Source organism: Meleagris gallopavo, chromosome 17 (genome assembly GCF_905368555.1).
Source record: "Meleagris gallopavo chromosome 17, MGAL_WU_HG_1.1, whole genome shotgun sequence".
Taxonomy (NCBI): Eukaryota; Metazoa; Chordata; class Aves; order Galliformes; family Phasianidae; genus Meleagris; species Meleagris gallopavo.
In genome coordinates this window covers 4,576,807-4,598,723 of record NC_139420.1, presented here as the reverse complement: position 1 = coordinate 4,598,723, position 21,917 = coordinate 4,576,807, and the positions used below count along the sequence as shown (strand labels likewise).

The following is a 21,917-nucleotide window of genomic DNA, read 5'->3' as shown; positions in this document are numbered from 1 at the left end:
TATGAGGGAGCCACTCAGCACCATGCAACAAAGTCAACCCAATCCCCAGTCTGTTCTCAATATGTAAAATAAAGCGGGCTGTGCTCCAGCCCAGTCAACATGCACACTGCAGAAGGGGCACAACGTGGGCACAACGTGGGCACAACGTGGGCACAACGTGGGCACAACGTGGGCACAACGTGGGCACAACGTGGGCACAACGTGGGCACAACGTGGGCACAACGTGCTCTGTGCTCCGGGTGCTGGAGGCTGCACTGGGAAAACAGGTGCCACTCAGAGACAGCACAAAACGCTCCTGCTCCTCTACAGCTCCAATGTCTGCAAAGGGAGCAATTCTCCCCACTAACAAAGCCAGGGGAAAAATACCTGGCAGGGTTTCCACATGCCCTACCACGACATGGTTCCAGGTGTGACACACTGTGCCCCTCCGCTTCCTGCTGTGTGCCAACAGGTCCGAGCACAGGCAGTCCATAGCACTGCAGGCATCCATCACCAGGTGCAGGAGGAAGAGCTGTCCCAGGATTAATGCCTCATGCTGCAGAAACAAATGGCCCAGGCTCGCCTCGATGTTCAGTTTTGATAAATGGTTCGACTTCGCCTTGACACCTCTGTAGCAGCGGGAGACCATTATCCTGAGACAATGTTTTATTCTATTGACATTATCTCTTAATTATAACGTGAGCGATATCAAAGAGAGCCAGGGCCCACCAATTCCTCAGGCAGAGCCTCCACAGCTCCTCTTGTCAGGGGATCCAGGAGAGGCTTTGCTGAGGGCTGCAGCAGGAAGGAGTTTTGTATTGAAATTTGCAGAAGCGAGGAGGACTTCGGGAAGACAGAAAGGTTTTCTGTGCATCTTTAAATGATATTTTTGCAACATTCAGAAGGAATTTGGCATTTGTTATGCCTTAGAATACAATTAGCATTTGGATGAAATTTGTATGAGGGATTCTAGACCCTCACTTCAGGGATTCAGGAGAGGCCCCGAGGTGAGTTACGCTCACCTTTAATTCTGGGGTCAGCTCCCCACTGGGTGCACCCTGAGGAGCAGAGCCCAGCACTGCTGTCAGCAGCTCCCATTGGCACCAGTTGTTTGCAACCCCATTTAGCACACAGGGAAAACCAATCAGAAAGGGAACCACGGCACTCTCATCCTTAAATTTCTGAGTCAGAGGCAGCGGCACTGCAGAGCTGCCACCCTGGAAGGGGGAAAACAACAGAGAACAGCATTTTTAATATTTAATCTGTGCCAACTTAATTACTCTCTAGAAAAAAAAAAAAGGCACAGCACCACACCCAGGGATGCAGGCTCTCCAAAGCATCACACGAGTCTCCGGTGAGAGAGGAGAAGAGAATGCATGGGAGGCAGTGGGAAAACCAATCAGTAACACAAGAAACTTTAATGCTGAAAGCTTTCCTGGAAAGCCAACCAACTGCAGCCAGTACCCGCTCCATCTGCCATTAAAGGGGAGAAATCTTTGATTAACAGCAAAGGACAGAGCCCGTGGCCTGGGAGCACACAGGCCTTATAGAGTGTTTCTGATTGCCCAGGGATGGTTACTTCCTGAGGCAGAGGATGGTTCATATCAGATGAGTCAGACAGCCACCGCTGCGCCCTGGTGATTTACAGGCATGCAGAGGGGCTACACCAACCACAGCTTTCAAGGATTACCTAACATAGGATGAAGTAGATCAAATGCAAATGGCTGGATGGTATGCAAACAGCACGGCTGCTAAACCCTCTGGTTTCTTTCACAAGGCTTTGAAATGGGGAAAATTTACTTTTGGATAAGTTGTGTGCTAGGGACACTGGGGTGTTTATGAGCCAGAGAAAATCCAGGAGGTAGGGCTGGGGGGCCAAGAAGCTCCCTGCATTGGTCACAGCACTAAACAGCAGCTTCTGGAGGAAAAGGAGTGAGCATAGAGCTGTTTAGTGGCTCTCTGGGTGGCAATCAGGGATGCAATGAGATGGATCTCACCAGTGCTCCTTACACTTCTCCAGGGTGCGTTTGGACCCAGGGCTACCCCAATCTGGAAGGATAAAACCAGGGGACTGAGTTTGCAACAACACTGGGAACTGCAACTTGCTGGAAAACAAAAAAAATCCTAATCCTTTATTTTTATTGGCACCAAAGGTCCCTTTGCTGCTCCTCATGAGCATTCAGCACACTGGAAGAGCAGCGCTCACAAGGGATGCAGAGCAGCTCAGTGCCTGGGCTCAGGGCACTTGGTGCAGATAGGAGCTGTGTGCTGTGAACCTGCCAGCATCAGCTCCAGCCCCTGCGTTCCCATGGATCTGCTCTGCTCCAGTTTCCACACACAGGGCTGCAAGCCAAAGGCTTACTTGGAAAAGCAGAGGAAGTCTCCAGCAAGACGGGGGGGAGAAAGAGGGAAATTCCTTGAAATGCTGTCTTTGGGGAAGAGATCTGCAGTTGCTGGAAATTCCTTCCCTGGAAACTCAGCTGCAAAGCTCAGCTGCCCACTGCCACCACACAATATCTCATGATCTATGCTGTGAGCAGCAGGATGCTGTGACCCACAGCTCCAACTGAGATTTGTGGGCACGAGGCGAAGCATCAGCTGCACCGCAGCCTTTTTCCTCCATAAGAACTCATCCAGAAATGGGTCTGGATGGAAAAGGCAGAAAGCAGCAGGGTTGTGTATGTGTTCTGGCTCTTTAACAGAGCAGCGCAGACACAAGCATCATATTCTGCTCCATACTCAGCCTGGCAGCCCAGAAATGGCACTCAGCAGCAATCACAGAGCCCCACAGTGGAGATGGGAAGGATTGCCAGCGTGGAACCAGTGCCAGCAGCTGGGGGCAGTGCCTGGCACCGCAGAGCCTTGAAGCGACAGCAGCCGGGCCTGGCACAGACCCTCATCATCATGCAGACACTGCACACCCCCAAAGCACAGCCCTTGCCATCAGCAGCATGCCTGCAGCCTCTGGGAAAGTGATGAACTTACCAAAGGAAAAAAGTAAACTTTTTGGTTTTTTAATGCCTCCAAAATAGCGCTGTGTGCTAATCCCCAGGAGCCATAGGCTGAGAGATCAAACCTTCTCCCTCAGGGGACTGATATCATCATTTGGTATCAATTTTCTATCTGACTGCTCCTTTTTAGGAATTGTTTCTCTTATTCCAGAAAACGAGCACTCCCTTGGAGCCACTGAGCATTGGGAAGGGGGGGGGGGCTGGCTCTGTGTCACCACACGTCACCACCCCAAGGACCCCTCCATGGGTATCACCCACTGCACAGTTTAACGCTGCCATCCAACGCTCACTTGGGAGCAGACTTCTTTGCCAAAGCCCTGCAGCCTGCACTTGCTTTGGGCAACTCAGCACACACGTGGGCACAGAGGATGAACCCAGAGCACAACTCACACTGGTGCTGCAGGAGGGGATGAGGGCAGAGCTCTGGGACAGCAGGCGGCTGCAGAGCGGTGCTGGCACAGCAAAAGGGCAGCAGAGGAGCAGCATTGCTGGGCACCACGATTACCAGCGCTGTGATGCAGAGCTGCAAGCAGCTTTCTGCTCGTTGTCAGCCTGAGAAAGGGCTGAATGCAGGGTCAACCCCACACACAGCCTAGAAGGGATCCACACTGAACCCCCAGCTTGCTGGCAGGAGGGATGCTTGTTTCAACTGCATGCACCTGGCCAGGACTCAAGTTTTGCACCAGTATGATGAAGCAGAGAGCCCTGCTCAGAACAGGATTAAAGCTCACCAGCATGGGAGCACAGGCAAACCTGCAGTGCCCAGGCGAGAAGCTTCTCAGGCTCTCTCCTAAACCTCCTGTGAACAAACTGTCCTCCCTCTAGCTGCTTCCCACCTGAACAGGTTCACTGCAGCCAAACACAAGGGAAACCGGATTCTGGCATCACTCAGTCCGCTCCTGGCACCTGTTGCCTGGGGCTCCAGGATCCTCCGTGCCACACTACAGCGTGTCTGATGGACACACCGGTGTGCGGGGGGATCTCAAGGCCCTTCCCAGCCCTGGTGACTCCAAGGCTCCCTGCAGTCCGGCGCCTCCGCAGCACCACAGCGCCCCCTGGCGGCCACGCCGCAGAAGAGCGGCCCCGGCCCGCACCCGGCCGGGACGACACACAGCAGTGCAAGGTGCAAAGCTGTATTTAAAAAAAGAACTCTCACAGCACGTTTTTCTCAGCAGCTAATTTGCCTTACCGGCTGCAATATGATGGAAAATATAGTAACAATAGCAGAGTAGCACAATCCTAGGTTGCAACAAATGACAACAAGCCCAAACAAAACAGCCATGGACACAGAAACAAAGGAAGAAGATCTACTTACCTTTAGAAGGCTTCCAACAGAGATCTCCAACAAGTTCCCATCACCTCCACTGCCAAGCCTTAAATGAGGGCTGGGAAGGGCTGGATCCTGGCTCCACCCCTCCAATCAGTCACGTCCATTGCCTGCACCCTGGGTTGGCCCTGCCCTCCCACCAGGTGCTCCATCACTGCTTCAGTCTGGGACTCAGCACTTTTGCTACACCTGTGCAATAGCAGCTAGCACTTGTGCCACAGAAATACTCCGGGCAAGTTCTGCTTGTGGGCCAGGTTCTGGGTTGCTGTTACCATCCCATTCCATCACCTGGGCTACATCACAGCTGTTCTGTGACACATCAGCCCAGGCTCTGCTGCGGGACTGGGGACGTGGCCAGTGGGGACACGGCTGGTTAGGAATGCATCAGCACGGCACACAGTGTTTGTTTCAACTCCTGTTCTCTTCCCGCCTAGTAAGTGGGATGGAAGTGAGAGAGGAAGAGCATTGCTCAGACAGCTGAAAGGTCACCAGGCGCTGGTCAGCTGCAGTGTTTCCATACCTCATGTATACCTACAGTATCCATACCTCATGATGTGCAAGTGCTCTGCTACACAGGGGAGAGCAGGGCCTGCCCCGCCATGTTTGTATAGGCACCATCATGGGTCCCTTTGGCATCCTTGACTCCTGGTTGGGAGCAGTGAAGGCTGATGTAGCAGATTCTTTCCCACTACAGAATGGCCCCAGCCCTCCCATCCCAGTTAACACCCAGTCCTACGTCCCACAAGGCCCCATTTCAGAAATATGGAGTAGCTTCTCCAAATCCTACTAAAGCCATCGTGACTGCCTTTATTCCACACAGCTTCCTCTATCCAAAGGCACAAATACCTTCATCAACACTCTCTAAGTGAGTGCTGGTGGGAGGGCAGAGCAGGGGCAGACACTTGCTCCAGCAGAATTTATGTGGAAGGTTGGATACACCAAAGAGATTTTTGGCATGGCCTGTGTGTCAGTCACCAAAAGCAACGAGGGGATCTGGCAGGCTGGAGTGAAAAGGTTCTGGAAGGGAATCACCGGAGCTCAATGTCATGGCACAGAATAAGACATGAAAAGGCAGGAGTAACCCTGGGCAGGCTCCAGGTGCCCTGAAGAGCCTCTAGGAGAAACATCACTGCCGTGACAGCACTCAGAAGTGATTTGTGGCACAGTCTGGTCACATCAAGTGGCAATAAAACCCTTAAGTGGCTTCGGAATAGCAAGCTCTGGTCGTGCGAGATGAACAGTGGCTTTAAAAAAGATCACAAAATCCCACCAGTGCTACTTATACTAACTTTATTTATTCTAACGGCTCCTATTAAAGTGCCTTTTATTCCTGCAATAGGCAGTTTTACATTGCAAAACAACAGATGAGCCAGCAGCTGCTTTCAGCCCTGCCTGCTCACAGGGGAGAGGGCTGCGATGAGCACAGTCTGGCCGAGGCCCCTCACACACAGTGTTTTGGGTTTGTGGACAAGGTCTTTCCGGCCGTGCTCTCGCTGTGCCTCCCTGGGGCTTCCCAGGACACGTCCCCTTCTGGAGAATGGTGGTGGTGGTCTGAAGCAGTTCCCATCCCAAGCTCAGGCCTCGGCGGTGTCGTGGCTCTGTGTGCAGGCGTCCTGGAGGAGCGGTGTGGTCTCAGAGGGCTGGGAAGGGGGGCTCTGCGTGGTGGGGTCGTGTGGTTGCTTCTCCTTGGCAAACTTCTGGAGAGAAGAGGGCAGAGGTTACAACCCCACAGCACAGACCACACAACATGCATCATGCATAACACTTGTGCCCCAGCGCCTTTGATTTCTGCATGGCCAGGAATCCTTTCCTGACAGATCTCAGACTGAATACTTTTACATCTCCTGCCCCAACAGAACATTATCTCTGGTCCTGCCCACCAGTCCTTGTAGCACCCCAGAAACACCCAGTCTGTAGAGCTGTGTCATCAGGCAGAGGATTGCTGGTAAGTCAGCTGCACAGCCCCAGACATCTACTAGCTGTACAAGTCCCTGTTTCTAGCTATAGGTGTCCCTGTTCATTGCAGGGGAGTTGGAATAGATGACCTTTAAGGGCCCCTTCCAACTCAAACAGTTCTATGAAACAGACAGGGTCTTATCATGGACACAGACAAAGACCAGGAGGCCTGCATGGATGAACGAGTTGCTTCTGGCCAAGCAAACACTCAAAAAACAAGCACCTATCTTCAAGAGAAGGGAACTACAAGCCAGGCAGCCTCACCTCGATCCCTGGGAAGCACTGGGAACTATTTCCAGGCACACTAAGGACAAAGTCGTCAGGGGCAGTCAGCATGGATTCATCAAGGAAAAGTCACCTTTGACCAACGCGATAACTTCGTGTGATTATTAGCAGCTTAGTAGGTGAGGGCAGAGCTGTGAATATTGCCAACTTTGACTTCAGTAAGGCTTTTGATGCCATTTCCTATGTGATTCTCATTAAGGGTACTGCCCAATGGCCCAAAGTTACTGGAAAGCAGATACGACTAGTGTACCCCTGGGTCCTGGGTCCAGCCCTGTTTAACATCTAACATCTTTATTAATGGTCTAGATGGTGGGGGTGGAGTGTAACCTCAGCAACTAGCAGATGACACAAAGCTGGGAGCAGCGGCTGATACACCAGAGGGTCACACTGCCATCCCAAGGGACCTCGACAGGCTGGAGAAATGGACAACAGGAGCCTCACCAGCTGCAGCAAGGGGAAGTGCAAAGTCCTGCATGTGCGCAGGGGCAGCCCCAGCCCGCATTAGGTGGAGCACTGCCAGCAGCTCAAGGTGATCCTTCCCCCCTGCTCAGCACTGATGTAGTCCTGAAGTACCATTTCCAAGTTGTTCTGGGCTCCCCAGCGCCACAGAAATGTGGATCTACTGAGAGGCCAAAGCAGGACTATTAAAGGACTGTAGCATCTCATACGAGAGGCCAAGAAAGTTGAAGCTGTACAGCCTGGAGAAGAGAGGCTCAGGGGGATCTTAATTTATTTCAGTAGCTGAACGAAGACTATAAAACCTCAAAAGAGAGAGGCTCTTCTCAGTGGTGGTCAGAGACAGGACAAGAGGTGATGGGCACAAACTAAAACACAGGTGTGACTTGAGCATCAGAAAATGCTTTTTTTTTTAATTTTTTCTTTTTAAAAAAAGCCTGTGCCCAAGCACTGGGTCAGGTTGCATATAGAAGTGGGGGAATCTCCATCCTTGGGGATTCAAGAGCCACCTGGACATGGACCTGAGCAAGCAGGCCTAAGTGGCCCTGCTTGAACAGAGGGGTTGCAGAAGATGACCTCCAAAGCTCCCTTCCAACTCCAATGATTCTGTGATTTTGTGTTTCTGTAATACAAACCCAGATATTTGAAAAATCAAATTCCCCACTGAAAGCCCTTGCAGGAAAGTAAAACCCACCAGCAGGGTGCCTCTGTCATCCCCACCACTTGGCCCTTTGAAAAACTTACCTCCAGCTCTCAAACTCTCATGGGGGAGAGGTGAGAAAAGCAGCTCCTCACACTACACTTATGTTTTATCCCAATCCTTGCTGATACAATTAGACCAAGTACACAGGGAACAGAAACAAGAGTGTGTTCTCACAACCTGGCTAAGTGCTAGTACTAACATAGCTAAATCGTCCTGAATAAAGGCAGGAGATAACATGGCTGCGTCAAAGACTGCCAAGATGACACATCTTTCGGTACACATGGACAGCAAACATTTCCATTTGATTGGTTTTTAGCAAAGTTCAATCAACTCTGGATGAGAGAAGAGTGTGTTACCTTGGCTGGGTACCCACCTATAGTCTGGCTTCTCGCAACACCTTAACCGGAGGCAGCTTTCCGGCATGGGGGGCCTGGGTGGCCTTATAACTGTCTGAGTTCTTTTTATTGCTACTCCAAAATAAAGAGCATTTTTCCTAGAAGATAATCAGGCTCGTTTATGGTGCACTTTGACATGAATTCCACGAGGGTCCGGTTTTAGGAGGTGATTTTAAAGAAGTTTTAATCACTGTTTAACTATAATCTAGCTATTGAGGAAGATTTCAAGATTCAGGTTAAACTAAGCCCTATTTAAGATTTTGATCAGCACCAAGCCAGTTTTAAAATGCTCTGTTTGCATATTAAATGTCTTCTTGCATAAGCTTTGGGTTGCACTAGCAGAGAGCTTTAATGCTGCATGTGGGCACATGCTGTGCCCATAGAGGAGACACGCACATTTTTGGAACAACAGATGCATTTTAAACTGGCTCCTATGTAAACTAGACTAAGATTTAAGTGTTTTACAGTACCTCATCCGGACTGGTTTGACGGCCCACTGCTCCCTCTGGAAGCCAGAGAGATGTGAGACATACCAGGAAGGCATAGGTTAAGCAAGAGCTTCACGCTGGCAGACACGTGAAGGTGTGGACAATGCCCCTCAGACATCACCTGTGGCCTCCAGAGAGAGGAACAGGTGTGATTAGCAATCATCACTGGATCAGCAACACTTTGATCGAGGAACACACCTTGGCTGCAAGTTGCCGTCTTCCAGTTTACAAGCTCTTATCTGTTCATTAGGCACAGAATTTAATGTGTTGTTGCATGGCTTCCTCTGAGATTTATAAAGCCATTAGGGCTACTGATTTACTTTTCAGGTAGTCAGATACTGCCTATGGTTTATTTTAGTTCTAGCACTTTGTGAGGCTTTGGCTGAGCACCCAGATGCTGCTGTCTCATGCCCAGGTTTGGGATGCTTCAAAAGCAGCTGTTCAGACAATTCAAGTGAATAGAGAAGGCAGCTTTTCTCCTACTCCCTTCCAGAACAGTCCATAAGGCCCTTTGATACCGGGAAACTGCACAAAGCAGGGTGAGGAAATGGCAGCCTAGGCTGTCAGACATAAGAGCCCAGGAAACACCAACATGTGCTGAGATATACTGGTGCTGCACAGCAGGATGAAGCCTGTGGCTACCTGCAGTTGCTGGAACAAAGAGGGTGGGCACGCTCAGAGCTCAGTTGCTCTGGGAACATCACAAGGGTCAGCACTGAGCCCCAGCCCCTCACACTGCTCCCCCACTGCCAGGTAGGGCAGGGAGGAACAAGGGGATTTGGAATCGTGTTTAAGTCAATTAAGCAGTTGTAGGCTTGGTAGAAATCCAATTATGTGATACTTGGAGAACTCTAGAGCTCTTTAAAGTGGGCTGGTATTAGCGTTTCAGTAAGGGTAGCTATAGGTTGAGCAGAAGCAGTCTCTCGCCCATACTCTCACCTCGGCCCACTCATCCTCTTCACTGCCTTTTCATCCCCACAAGCAGCCTCTTCTTATCTGCAGCTTTAGAGCCAGCTCAAGCCGTCTGGCTGTAACACCAAAGCTCAATAAGCTTGCTTTGATATAGGTTAGGGAGCTAGATCTCTACTTCAATGCTAAGCTCTCTAAAAGCTTTAGCTCTTATCAGATGAGTGTTTTGCAGCTGGAGACAGATCACCACCAAGTGCTGCACTGTTTTATATTCTGTCCCCACAGCATTACACTCAGATGGATGGGGCAGCCAGGCCCCTGCGCTGCTCCAAACCACCCAAAGCTCCCTGCAGCCCTCAGAGGTCAGGGCTTCTCACTCACAGATCCCTGCAGGCCTGACTCCCACAGCTATTTGGAACAGTTGCACTTGCAGAGAAATAAATGAGTTTCTGGGTGACGGCACAGACCTGATGCTTTACATGGAAATGAGATTGATGAGCCAGGGTTGTTCATTAGTTGGGTGAGCTGAGAAATGCTTCCTCCCATGAGAACCTGCTTTGGTCACTGCTGTGCACTAAGATGACCAGAATTGCTTTTAAAACATTTGCAGCCCAATTTCTTGATAGCCGAGGAAGTCCTGCTGTTACCTACCGGTGTCATTAGGACACAGTTCTAACAGAATCACAGTATCAGCCAATGCTTCATCAGGAGTGTTAGATTGTCAACCCAATCTTTGTCATCTGATTCAATCTGATTTGACTAGCAGCACTTCCCATTTGATATCTTCACGTTCTTACCTGACTCATCATCATGAGTGCAGCAGAGATGATAAGCGGGACACTGAGCCCGAGGAAGATGTACTGCAGGTAGTCTAGGATGGATGGAATCAGCACCAGGTTGGTGTAAAACTGTGATAGGACTGAGCCATCAATGTATCCACTCTGCCCAAGAAAGCAAAGTTGTGATAGGCATCTCTCTCATCCAGAGTAGTGATAGACCATTTGTGCAACTCCTCTCCTACCATGGATTGAGGAATTTAAGTCACAGGCAGGCCAGAAGCTTCCACCAAACAGCTGGACATGCACACAGCTGTAGGACTGTACTCCCTGGGACACATTAGCATGCAGATGCTGGCAGTGCTGTTCTGGGTTCTATTTAACCCCACATCCAGGACAGAGCCAGAGGTCTGCCAAGTACAGTGCAGGGTTTGTTTGGCTCAGAAGGATTAATCATGCAGCCAAGCAGTACAAAGCCTTCTGCTGGCTCAGTCTGCCTGGCTTAAAGCCTTATTCAAAGTGGAGTTCCCCCAGCACCATAGTTTCCCCCTTCCTGCACGAGACACTCTTCAGAATTTGGTCAAGGAAGGCAGCTCACCTCTGCAAACCACAGCAGTGGCATCACCACTGGCTGAATCTTCCCTGTTTGACTGTGGGGGTGGAAAAGAAATAAGCATTTAGATTCCTGGTTCATCAGACCACAACTACTGTTGCAATTCTTCATAATGGGAAGAGTCTGACAGACCAGCAGAGGTCAGGACACTGATGCAAGAAGGTGGCAATTCCTGCTGCTTCAGGGAGGCTCCCTCCTCTCCAGGGACCACGTTCATTTTGGGCCTTCTATGCAAAAGCAGTGCCAACACTTCCATTTGAATTTAGCTGCACAATGACAGCAAAAAGTGTCATCCTAAATCTGGGCTCCAGGTATGTTAACTCAGTGAACTGGAACGTTGAACTCATGCAGATCTGAGACGTCCCAGTCATCTGCAGGGCAGTACTGCCAAGTTCAGAGCACAGGGGTTGTCTGCCAGCATTGCACAACAGGGCCAGCATTTGTATTTCAACTGTTCTGTCAGGTGCACGAAGCACTGCAAGAGCTGAGCCACCAGGCAGGCACACAGCACTGCCACGGGACAGCATCTGGAGGTCGCCGGAACAGCTGATCCTACACATCAGCCAGCTGGCTGCTGCAGTGGTGACACTGCTAACATCAAAGCTATCTCCTCTATCAGGGTGAGCAGGGACCCCAGAGCCAGCAGCACTCCCTGCTGGATGAATAGATAGCCACTTTTAAACAGTGAATCACTTACAGGATACCAGACACCTGCTTCATGTACAGGTTCAGCTGGAGCTTGATGGAGCAATTCATGGGGATGCCTGTCACCTGCAAAGGAAGAGACCAACCAGTTCATCAGTACAACTCACACATATCATGAGAGCTCTGCACAAAATTGGCTCTCCACTTTCCTCCCCAGCTGCTCCAGGTGCCACCTTCCCAATGAAGCAATGAATTGGATCACTCAGAGATCCACTGCACATGGCCAGCAGCAAGGCTGAGTTTCCAGTATACCAGCACTGGCCAGCCCCACGCTGTTCCCCAGGCTCTGAGGATGACTGCTCACATGTGTAGTGCACATATTTAACAGGCAGACTGCATGACCATGGGGAGATGCTTTATGTGACACAAGGCGCTCGGGTTTGGTCCTACAAAAGTTTAAGTTACCACGTAGAACTCACAACCTGCAATTGATTCCTTGGGCAGGGTGTTTTAAAAGAAGCTTCTATTCCTAAGCCTGATGAGCCTCTTCTATTGTTGAACCTATGTGCACTTGTTTTGAGAATACATCAGTACACAACAACACCATGCTTCTAAGATGGTCCTCTGCCATTGGTTCTTCATGACACTGCACTTCTCTGACACACTAAGGGGAGAGTATTTTTTTCTTGGATTGCCCATATTTGTACTCAGCAGGCTGGGCTAGATAACAGTGAATTGTACTGTTATCAGAAGAGCTTTGATACTGTAATAAACTTAATTAGATTTCCATAAATGTGATAAGAAAAGCAGAGAACCCAATGCCTGGGTAGGAAGCTCATCTTGCCTTACTTAAGAGGGGATTGGTTTCTTGCTCAAGCTAGCACCGCTGAATGCTTGGAAACATTCCACTCATGGCCACATGCAGAGTGGGTCACAAGGAGCTCCCCTTGTCTTCTCCCCTTCAACAAGGGAGACTTGAGATGGCACTGGTGCAGCAGCTTCATCCTTCTGTTCAGTATGCACGAGGTGCAGCACCAAGACAGACAGAGCAGAAGCAGCCAGTCAGATGGGCTAGTCAGAATGGAGGAAAAAGCCAGCCCAAAAACAGCAGCAACAGGTCCACTACAAAGTGGTATTCAGACTTTGCCAGTCATCTCCCATGGTCGTACATGTTTACAGACCTGGGCTGCTGCCAGACACCTCCTGGTGTCAGGGGCCTTCCTGAGTCAGTGGAAAGAAAATGACCGCGCTTATCAAAACAATTATGATTCCAATTAGTGCTGCAATTCCCTAGAAGCTAAGCTAGTTATTCAATTAGTTTATGACTTTGGTGTTTTTTTTATCTGCACACGTCCTTACCACTTTGCACTCTGGAACCTGCTCCAGTCAGCACCAGGAGAGCAGCATGGGGCTGACAGGCAGGGTAGCATGCTCCCATCTCCACCACACAGCCTAGGCCAGGCCCTCAGCCCTCCCAGCCCCTCATCAGGTGTCGCCCAGCCCTGTTGCACAGCCTAGGTCCAGCCTTGGGGAGCAGGATCCCACCAGCCCCCACCACGGGGTGATTACCAGCCTCACCGTACGGCCTAGGCCCAGCCTAAGGACAACCTTCCCCCCCAGCCCCACTGAACAGCCTAGGCCTTGCCCTGGGGCAGCCACCCCTAGCCCCTTACCGGGTGCACATCGAGGAAGAGCGCGTGCTCCTCCCTGCTGGGATGCAGGCCTTCCACAGCATCCACCAGGCTTGGGTCAGCATTGTAGAAGTGAGGGTGGGAGATGAACATCGGTGCATCTGGGTGAGAACAGAGACAACTTAAGTTCATCCATCTGAGAGCATGTTGATATTTCTAAGCCATTGCAGATTTATTTCCTGCTTTTTCCTGCTTTTCTATCCTTTTCCCCCAGCAGCTTGTTGCACCAGGAAGGTTCAGATCCCACCTCCAAGCCACCTTCACCCCACACACCACCAAACACTCATCAGCCACAGATGTGGGATAGAACACTGAAGACTGAATTCTCACTCCTAGTGATCTCTATTCACTGCCCCAAATCAAAGTTTAGCTCGGCAGTTACACAGTCAGCTCTCAGCCTGGGGGAGGTGATGCTCCATCCTGCCCTCAGCCATTCCATGAACAAGCAGAGGGCTCTGGCCACAGCAGCTTTCTCACTCTCCCCTTACTCAGAGGAATGCACACATACCCCAGAGATATCTTCCAGCCCTCCACCAGGCAGCAAAGCAAGTTCTTGGACAGGTAATCCCATCCCACTTGCCCCAGACTTCAGTATGGAAAGGGGAATTGCAGGAGAACTCACTTAGCCTGCAGGAGCTGACGTTCTGGATGCCCGACTGCCTGCAGGGACAGAAGCCTTCGTTGGGGGGATAATCTGTGCCATTGGCAAAGAGCGTTTTCGGTGCCACGAAGCGATAGGTGGGCACACCCTTGAACTGTCCTGACTGCTCGTACACCAGTTTCATGGATCTGGAAGGGTTTTGGTGAAGAAGGATCAGGATTAGCCAGCAGGTTCTCAGCACAGAAACAGTCTCTTATCTTCTCTGGATAAGATGCAGTTGCAATGTAACTTAGACTTTGAGATCAAGATAAACACTCTGAGCAGAGCTTTGGATTGGGAATGAGTATCTAAGCCATTTGCTTTCCATGTTTTAAGCACAAATACAAGGCTGGTCAGGACTAGTTGTGGAGAGAATCACACAAGCTTATAAATCTGTTTGCAGAATCCAGAATGGATTTGTTTAAGGGCATGGAGTAATCCCCATGACTGCTCTCCCAGAGATAATGCTGTCTTTGTGCTGGCACTGGCTCTGAGACAGAAGTGCTCTGTCACAGCAGATGGACACTGGCTAAATCTGTTTTCTAGCACACAGCTATCAGAAGAGTGGAAAATTTCATCTTATGAACTACACTGTACAGCAAGATTTTAATCCAGGTAAAAGAGCAGAGACTTTATGCTGCATGCATCAGTAGATGCACGTTTCCAGAAAGGCAGTTTGATCCTTCACACTCAAGCAAGACCTGTGGGGATGCAGCCAGCCCAGCCAGCCAAGAAGGATGCTCATCGCTACAGCTGCCTTCTGCACAGCAGTGATGTGCACGCTTCTGGGCTGTGCTCACCCTTCAGCAAGAATCACAGGAAACCAAGCCTCCTGCTTGATTTTACACCTTGCCAAAAACACATTACATTCTCTACAAGACCTCCACAGTTCTACAAAAACAGGTAAGTTTAAATAAACTTTGACTACTAGTAAACTTCCCTGCAAGTCCTTGGCTCTGAGTCATTTTGGTATTTGTTGATGACTCTTATGTAGAGGAATTCCTGCACTAATACTGGGCTCAGCTGACTTTGCTTGTTGGCGGAGGTCACTGATCTCTATTCAGCAGGAGCACTTTGCTTGTTTTGCAGCAACTGCAAAGCCGAAATCACCATTATCTTTCCTCAGCTGGGGACAGAGCTTTGTATCTGGCCACCTCACTTCTCCTCCTTCCAGTTTCAGGGTGTTTCCACTAGAGCAGGGCAGGCTCCAGAGGTACTTTAACCCCTGCACACTCAGCTGAGGCCAGGGCATCACACAGGCACAGCTGTGCATGAGCAAAAATGAAGCAGTGTAGGAGCAGTGGCACAGCCCCCAGCACTATTTCTCCAATAGTTCTGTGGCCAAACAACATTCTCTTCTAACAAACTTCATTTCCAGCCTTCTTATTCCCAAATCTTATCTAGACTGGTTCTCAATTCAGTTAAGTTAGGCTTCCCCAGCAATCCAGAAGGCATTTATGACATCACAAGATGTAGGCAGACAGCTCTACACTCTTGGCAGTGCTCTGACACTACAACACTAAACTGTAGCAGAATATTTAACTACAGGAACTCTACCCAAGTCCTCTGTATCACCACACAGTACTCTGTGAGCACCAGAGCATCTCCCACCATCAGCACAGGGACTGCAGCTCTGTGCCTGCTGCAGCCTCACCTGCAGGCATCGGGGCTATAGAACTCCAGTGATGTTGGGGACATGTATGGTGGCCACATCTCCCCCGCAGTCCCATTGATCATGTTGCACTGATTGCTCCGCCAGTAGTTCACCTGTGGGATGGGTGCAGAGAGAGGAGCTCAGTTCTATCAGCTCGATGTCAACTTCATCCCTGCCACGCCATCCAGAAGAGCTGGGGACAGCAATGCTGGAGAGTTTTCAGGATGGGCACAACTGAATGTTCTTGCACTGGGCTGCTTTCTGGTCATTCTGCCTTTGCTTTGACATTTTAGTCCCATAGGAACTGGCTTCCAAACTTGCAACCCACTGATACAACAGCACCAAAAGCTTTCAGTTAGCCTTGCTCTACATCAGGCACTGCCCTGTCCCTGAGTTTTGCTGCCTGATGCTCACCTTTTTCAAGCCATTCCACGAATCCACCATATGAACTTGACTGATGTTCTTCATGCCTGTATTCACTGTGAACAATCCAGAATTGGTGTTGTTAAACTGCAGAGAGAAGAAATTAACCTGTAATCGATTACATGCAGAAAGCCTGCAGGGTGTTAACACCTTTGCATGCTTCGTCAGCATTAGGAGCACATATTGTAAGCTTCTGAAGTTTTATTTCGGTTGCCAGAGACAGCTTCCAACACAATTTTCCCCTCAAGCAGAAATATAAGGCACCTTACACAACTGCCATCAATTATACACGGCTGCTCCAAGCAGTTTGTGAAGGAGACAGCCTGCATATTCAATAACAATATGTCTGGGACTTCAGGGTTCCCAGCAGGAGTTTACTCACCTCAACAAATATGCCAAATTTCCCCTTGTATGGGATCATGCCAGGGACAATGGCATTTATTGTGTCTAAAAGAGGGTCTTCATAGCCCCACAAGATCTCCCCCACTGTCCGGTTAATGAAGGCCTCCTGCTTCAGGCCAGCCAGGGCTCCGCTCAGCAAGAACTTCACAAAACTGGGTAGGTTTTCCATCATGACAGCTGCTCCCTGTAAAGGAAACCAATCCGTGAGATAAAAGCCCTGCCTTTGGCAGAGAGGATGCAACGCATCTTCAGCACACAGCATAGCGCTCTACAGAAGCCCTTTTGACAGCCTGAGGGGCACCATTCAGCCCACAGCTGGGAAAAAAGCAGTTTGTGGCAGCAGCCACAGAGAGCTCACAGGTTTCATTTCCCCAGACAAAGGTTAGATGAAATAGAAGACATGAGCCCAGCCCAATGTATACTTAATCTTGTGGCTTGATTGAATTCAAGTCTGACAAGAAAAGAAGCCTCAGGTTAGCACAGAGCATCACCACCCTTCCTGCCAGCCAGCACGTCTCTGGGAAGCAAGTCCTTACCAACATCAAGATGTTGGGCATCACTATGTACTCATCTTCGGTGCCGTTGGACAAGTCCGGCCGGAAGAAGAGCTGCCGGTACTCCAGGTAGGAGACTGTGTCGTTGTCATAGAACGTGATGTTTGTTTTGTACTTGAACTCTCTGCAAAGAGAGAAGAGAGACCATGGGAACCTGGCTCCATGTGGTGCCAATTGCACTGTGTGTGAAGCAAGGGCAGGCCTTGGCTTGTTGCTGAAGAGCAGAGGAAGGAGAGCAAACCCCAGTCAGGAGCACCAGGCTGCAGGAGAGGCAATAGAACAGCTACTGAGAAGCCTATCTCTATGAGAGAGATGCCCAGATAAGTCAGTCTACACTATCCCACGCACCGAAACAACCTCCAAAACAGAAGAGAACCAAACAAGATGGCACAGGCTCCGCTATCAAACCCGTGTGAATTTGTCCCACAGCTCCCTACTGGCTCCTGGGCAGCCTCACATGAAGCTCAACCCCCACATAGCATCCTGGCTCTGCTGCTTCTCTCTGGGTCACTCTTCTGTGCACTGCCCAGCTCCTGCTTGCTGCATGCTGTTAGGGAGCCCAGCTGCAGCAGCCCAAAGTTGTCCCCAGCATCCCAAACCAGTTACAGCTCCATGGGGAGCTGCAGCTCAATGCACAAGCAGAAACAAAGTCCTTTATTGTGAAGCCTATTTTATGGTCCATGATAGGGAAAGGCACTAATCTTGCTCAACAGGAACATAAGAACATTAATAAGCTTTACCCCTTTGTTTATTCTTACTTAGTGTAAGTGAAGCCTTTTCTCCAAGCCAAGTGACTGATCCAATCACAACGTACAGAATCTACACAGTTCTGTGGTGTGACCGGCAGACCAGGGGAAATGAGGGCATATACATAGTGCCAGGTTTCCCCCAACACTACTCAAACAGCTTTGGGATTAGACCTGTAATCTTCCCACATGAGCTTGCTTAGGCTGCTGACCTGACCTTGCCTACATGTATAGGCACTAACATGTCAAATATTGTTACTTACAGGTAAGTTTATGTGCTCAGTTCAATCTCTCTCATCACCTCACACAGCAGGTCCAGAGAGGGGCTCCAGCCACCATTCTTAGCCATAGCAAATAGATCAAGTCCTGCTGTTGTTGAACCTAACCAAGACACAGTGCTCTGTACTGGTTCTCATGACCAGATTATTCATGTTAGGCAAATTCTGCATCCCATCATAAATGACAGGTCTTAGATCAATGCAGGAAGTCTGAAGCTTCGTATCAAGGAGATTCCAGCTCTGAAGCTAGATTCCTAAATGCACAGTGAAGATTAAACTGAAGCCCAACCTGAGGATGGGGCTTGCCCATCACCATACTAACAGCTAACCGGTCCCAGCACAGGACCAAGCTCCACAGCTCACATTGAAGCACCAAGCAGCCTCACAACACTGTCAGCCAGAGGTCCTACTGATGGTTTTAGCAAGATCAGAGCAATTACTTCACATTTGGATTGCTTTAAAATCCTATGCCATCAGACTCAGGCAGGCTGCACTATTGCCATGCTGTCCTCCTGGAGGACCCAGCCAAGAGCCTGGCAGGCAGCACAGCAGCTCACACATGGCTGGACCACAAGCAGTACCTGACCTGTAAACATACGGTCCACGCTGGTTCACCTTTGGCTTTGCTCCCTGGAGGACCTCTTGAGGGTTCTGCACTTCAAAGAGGTTCACCGTCAGATAAAAAGGAACAGGGATGTCCCTCCACATGTTGAAGGCAATGCTGCTGGGATCAATCCTCACATTCTGCAAAGAAAGAGAAAGAAGATGGACTGCTTGGCCTTGGAGGCCGAGTACACCTACTCCTGCTTCCCGCACCAGAAGTTTCAGCAGTGGATCTCTAGAGGACACAGCGCGTTATGCAAACTGAAACAGAGCCAGTTCTAAACTCCACACTTACGCATGCAGAAGCATCAAGTACACACCACATGATGTCTGCAGGCTTATTTATTGAGGCTCAGCTTGCCAGACTCCTACCCACAAGGTTTCAAAGCTGCTTTGAAGTGCTGGAGGCTTTCACTGTGCTAGCCAAGCCAGCACTGAATTATTCACAACTCTGGTGGTTTGACTTATCTGGCACAAACAAGCCCATCCTAAAGTCTTCCACTTGCTTGCCAGGTATGGCAGCTCCATAGCTACAACTACAAACCACGCAGCTCTTGGGTTATCCCAAAATAGATGAAGAGAATGGTGATGTCAACCAAACTGCATCCAAGTTGCTTTTGCTTCCTCTCAGATGTAATCCTGCAGCAATTCATGTCTGTCTTAATGCAGTTTGAAGGCAGTGCACAACGGTGTTGCATATCCCTGTCCCATTTTCCAGAAAAAGCCCACAAAGCACAGGCATTACCTGAGCCCTCATCTCCTCCCCAGTCATGCTGCCGGCAGCTGGCCTCCTGCCTCCAGTCCTTACCAGCCTCCTGGAAGCTGTCTTACATACCAAGCACCCCAAGAGTTTGTTTCTTCTTGATCATCTATTTTGCATGTATTCCACTATTGTCTTTGCTTCCTCTGCAAATACAAATTCTTGCTACAGTTAGGTAGCAGCTCAGAACTGCGTTTGATCCACTAATCAGCAAAGGCACGCAGGTACTATCCAGCTCCAGCTCAGCCCCACTGCTGCTTGCTTTGACCCCTATGGCAGGAACAAGGAGAAAGCTGCCAGCAGTGTCACCAGCAGAGAAGCAGCTATGGGACAAGAGCGACCCAGATTTCATCTAGATTGTCTGATAACCCTTTCCCTGTGCACCCAGCAGAGTCTAAACACTGACATCTGCTTTTCTTTACTTGTTTGTTCTGCTTTGCACTCCCTGGGCTTCCCGTTGCATATGCATGCATTTATGTAACGCACACAGGTTGCATCCCAACTGCCCGCTGCCCTTCTCAGCCTCCTCTCATGGGAGCCCAGCAGCTCCAGGCCCTGCACAGAACCACAGGGTCGCTGAGGTTGGAGAAGAGCACTAAGCTCATTGAGTCCAACTATAACAACTACCATTAAATAGGATATACTGATCAGAGCAGCCTTGGAGTAAAGCTACACGAAGGTCAACACAAATGTGGCACATATCTGAAATAAAAATAGAATATTTTTCACTCTTGGGTTACAAAGGGTCACTAAGTGGTCTGACATATCCTGACCATGTTAAGTTCCTGAGGAACTGAAAGCAACGGGTTACCATGCATCTCCTCCAGACAAAGACAGCAATGTAAGCACTGAGGACAACAGTTCCTACGTGGAGTTATGTGATAAGTGCCTGCCAAAGGCCAATCAGTCTCCAGCCCTGCCCAAGCCTTGCCACCAGCTCCTCCTCATACCCACCACTCCAAACACTGCCCCAGGAATCTCAACAAGGCCCTCCACGCTACTCACCACCCTGCATATCACTCCATTGTTTGTTTTCCGTTTGACTTTAAGCTGTGTAAGAATTTGGGATCCTTCACATCACGTGGAGGATGAGGAGACTGCATGCTTGAGATGAAGTGAGTCCTGAGGAAAAAGAAGGGTCAGGCTTCTCCTCTTCTCACTGAGATTCACTTGAAAGTAGCTAAATCAGGTAGTTTCCCAAAAGATGGGAAGTCTGGTTGCACTGATCGTGCCATATGTTCTACAGGTGCCAGCACCAGCTCTGCACAGCCAACAGTCTGGACAAAGACCAACTTTGGCTTAAGCCAAAGGTCTGCCTGGCTCTGCACAGCCAGTGGCACTACCAGAGCACACATTCCAACAGAAGCTTGTTCCTGACAAAGACACGGGGACACACACAGCTACAGCCACTTGCTATTCATCTCCTGTGCTAGGGGAGTGTTTCTAGGTGTTGACATGGGTAGATATGAGCTTGAAGGAACCCCAAGGCAGAGGGACCCTCCCTTGTGGGCAGTGGGAAAGGTTTGGGTGAACCTGGGGATGAAGCCATGTATTGGGCTGATGCAATAAGGGTTTGGTAGTGGGGGCTGCAGAGGGGACTCTGTGAGAAAAGCCCAGCAGCTGCCCCAAGTTAGAGTTCTGCTCGCAACAGTAATTGGTGAGCAACCTCCCTGTTCTCATCTCAGTCCTTGAGCCCTTCCCATTGTATTTTCTCCCTTTCTGCCTTAGAGCACTGGTCCCAGGGCTCTGTGCGGCACTCACTGGGCAGACCAAGGGCTCAGCCCGCAGCCCTGTGCCATAACCAGCAGCAGGACCCCCTCCAGCAGCCAGGAACCCCAGACAGAGGCAGCTCTTGTGCTTCACTCTCAGACACCACACCACGCACAAGGCAAGGGCTCCATCCGAGCACTGCAGCGCATCACCCACGCTGTTCTGGGCAATGGAGAGCAATCTACCAGCACGAACTTTCCCATGTAGTTAACAAAGAGCACCCAGCGCTTCTCCCAGCAGCGATCGCCCATCAGTGCCAGCTGAGCGCCGCCCCTGCTAAGGAGGATCGCGGTCCCAGGCAGCCCCAGCCCTCCTGCAACAGAGCACAGAACAGCCGAGCCTAGATTTATCCGCGCTGAGATTTTAAGGATGCCGCAAGCTGGAAGAGCGGCACCGAAGCAGCCGTTTCGGTGCGCGGCTCTCACCGCCCCTGCAGAGCTCGGACGACGCAAAACACCGAAAGCAGCACGCCCAGCCCCGCGCAATCACCGCCGCCGCCCGCAGCCCCCGGCCCACTAACCTTGAGGACCTGCATCTTGATGATAGCGGGCCCCGCCAGCAGCAGGCAGCCGCCCAGCAGCAGGCAGACGGCCCCGACCACCCCCAGCCCCACCACCGCCCTACACCCGGTAGCGCCCATGGCTCGGGCAGCGGGCGGCCCGCCACCGCTTTATGCCCCGGGCCCGGCGGGGCGCTACGGCGGGGCGGGGCGGGGCGGGGCGGTACCGCCCCCGTGGGCCGAGCCGAGCGGGGCGGAAGCTGCCGCTGCGTGCGGCCGGGCCGTTCCGGCGTTACCGCGGGCTCCGCTCACAGCGCTCTGCAGGGGTGTTCAAAGGTTTTCTCCAAATAGCCC

The 21,917-nt window shown here is 50.6% G+C and overlaps 1 protein-coding gene across 5 annotated transcripts; it reads right to left on the bottom strand.

Moving 5' to 3' along the window:
• Window positions 1–5,590: 5,590 nt before the first annotated feature.
• SCARB1 (scavenger receptor class B member 1) lies at window positions 5,591–21,800 on the bottom strand. 5 transcript variants are annotated; one of them, XM_085238509.1, is made up of 13 exons: window positions 21,585–21,800; window positions 18,518–18,675; window positions 16,890–17,031; window positions 16,334–16,537; window positions 15,943–16,038; window positions 15,529–15,641; window positions 13,857–14,023; window positions 13,217–13,335; window positions 11,596–11,669; window positions 10,884–10,935; window positions 10,307–10,450; window positions 8,091–8,210; window positions 5,874–6,011 (listed from the first exon to the last, which is right to left on the bottom strand). In XM_085238509.1, exons 1-12 carry the CDS (start codon window positions 21,702–21,704, stop codon window positions 8,091–8,093), a joined length of 1,509 nt encoding a protein of 502 aa, XP_085094635.1. In that variant the 5' UTR covers window positions 21,705–21,800; the 3' UTR covers window positions 5,874–6,011. The 5 variants fall into 5 exon arrangements, with proteins under 5 accessions (XP_085094634.1, XP_085094632.1, XP_085094636.1 ...); XM_085238507.1 differs by having other exon boundaries at window positions 5,876–6,014; XM_085238508.1 differs by lacking the exon at window positions 8,091–8,210 and having other exon boundaries at window positions 5,591–6,011; window positions 21,585–21,798.
• Window positions 21,801–21,917: the final 117 nt, after the last annotated feature.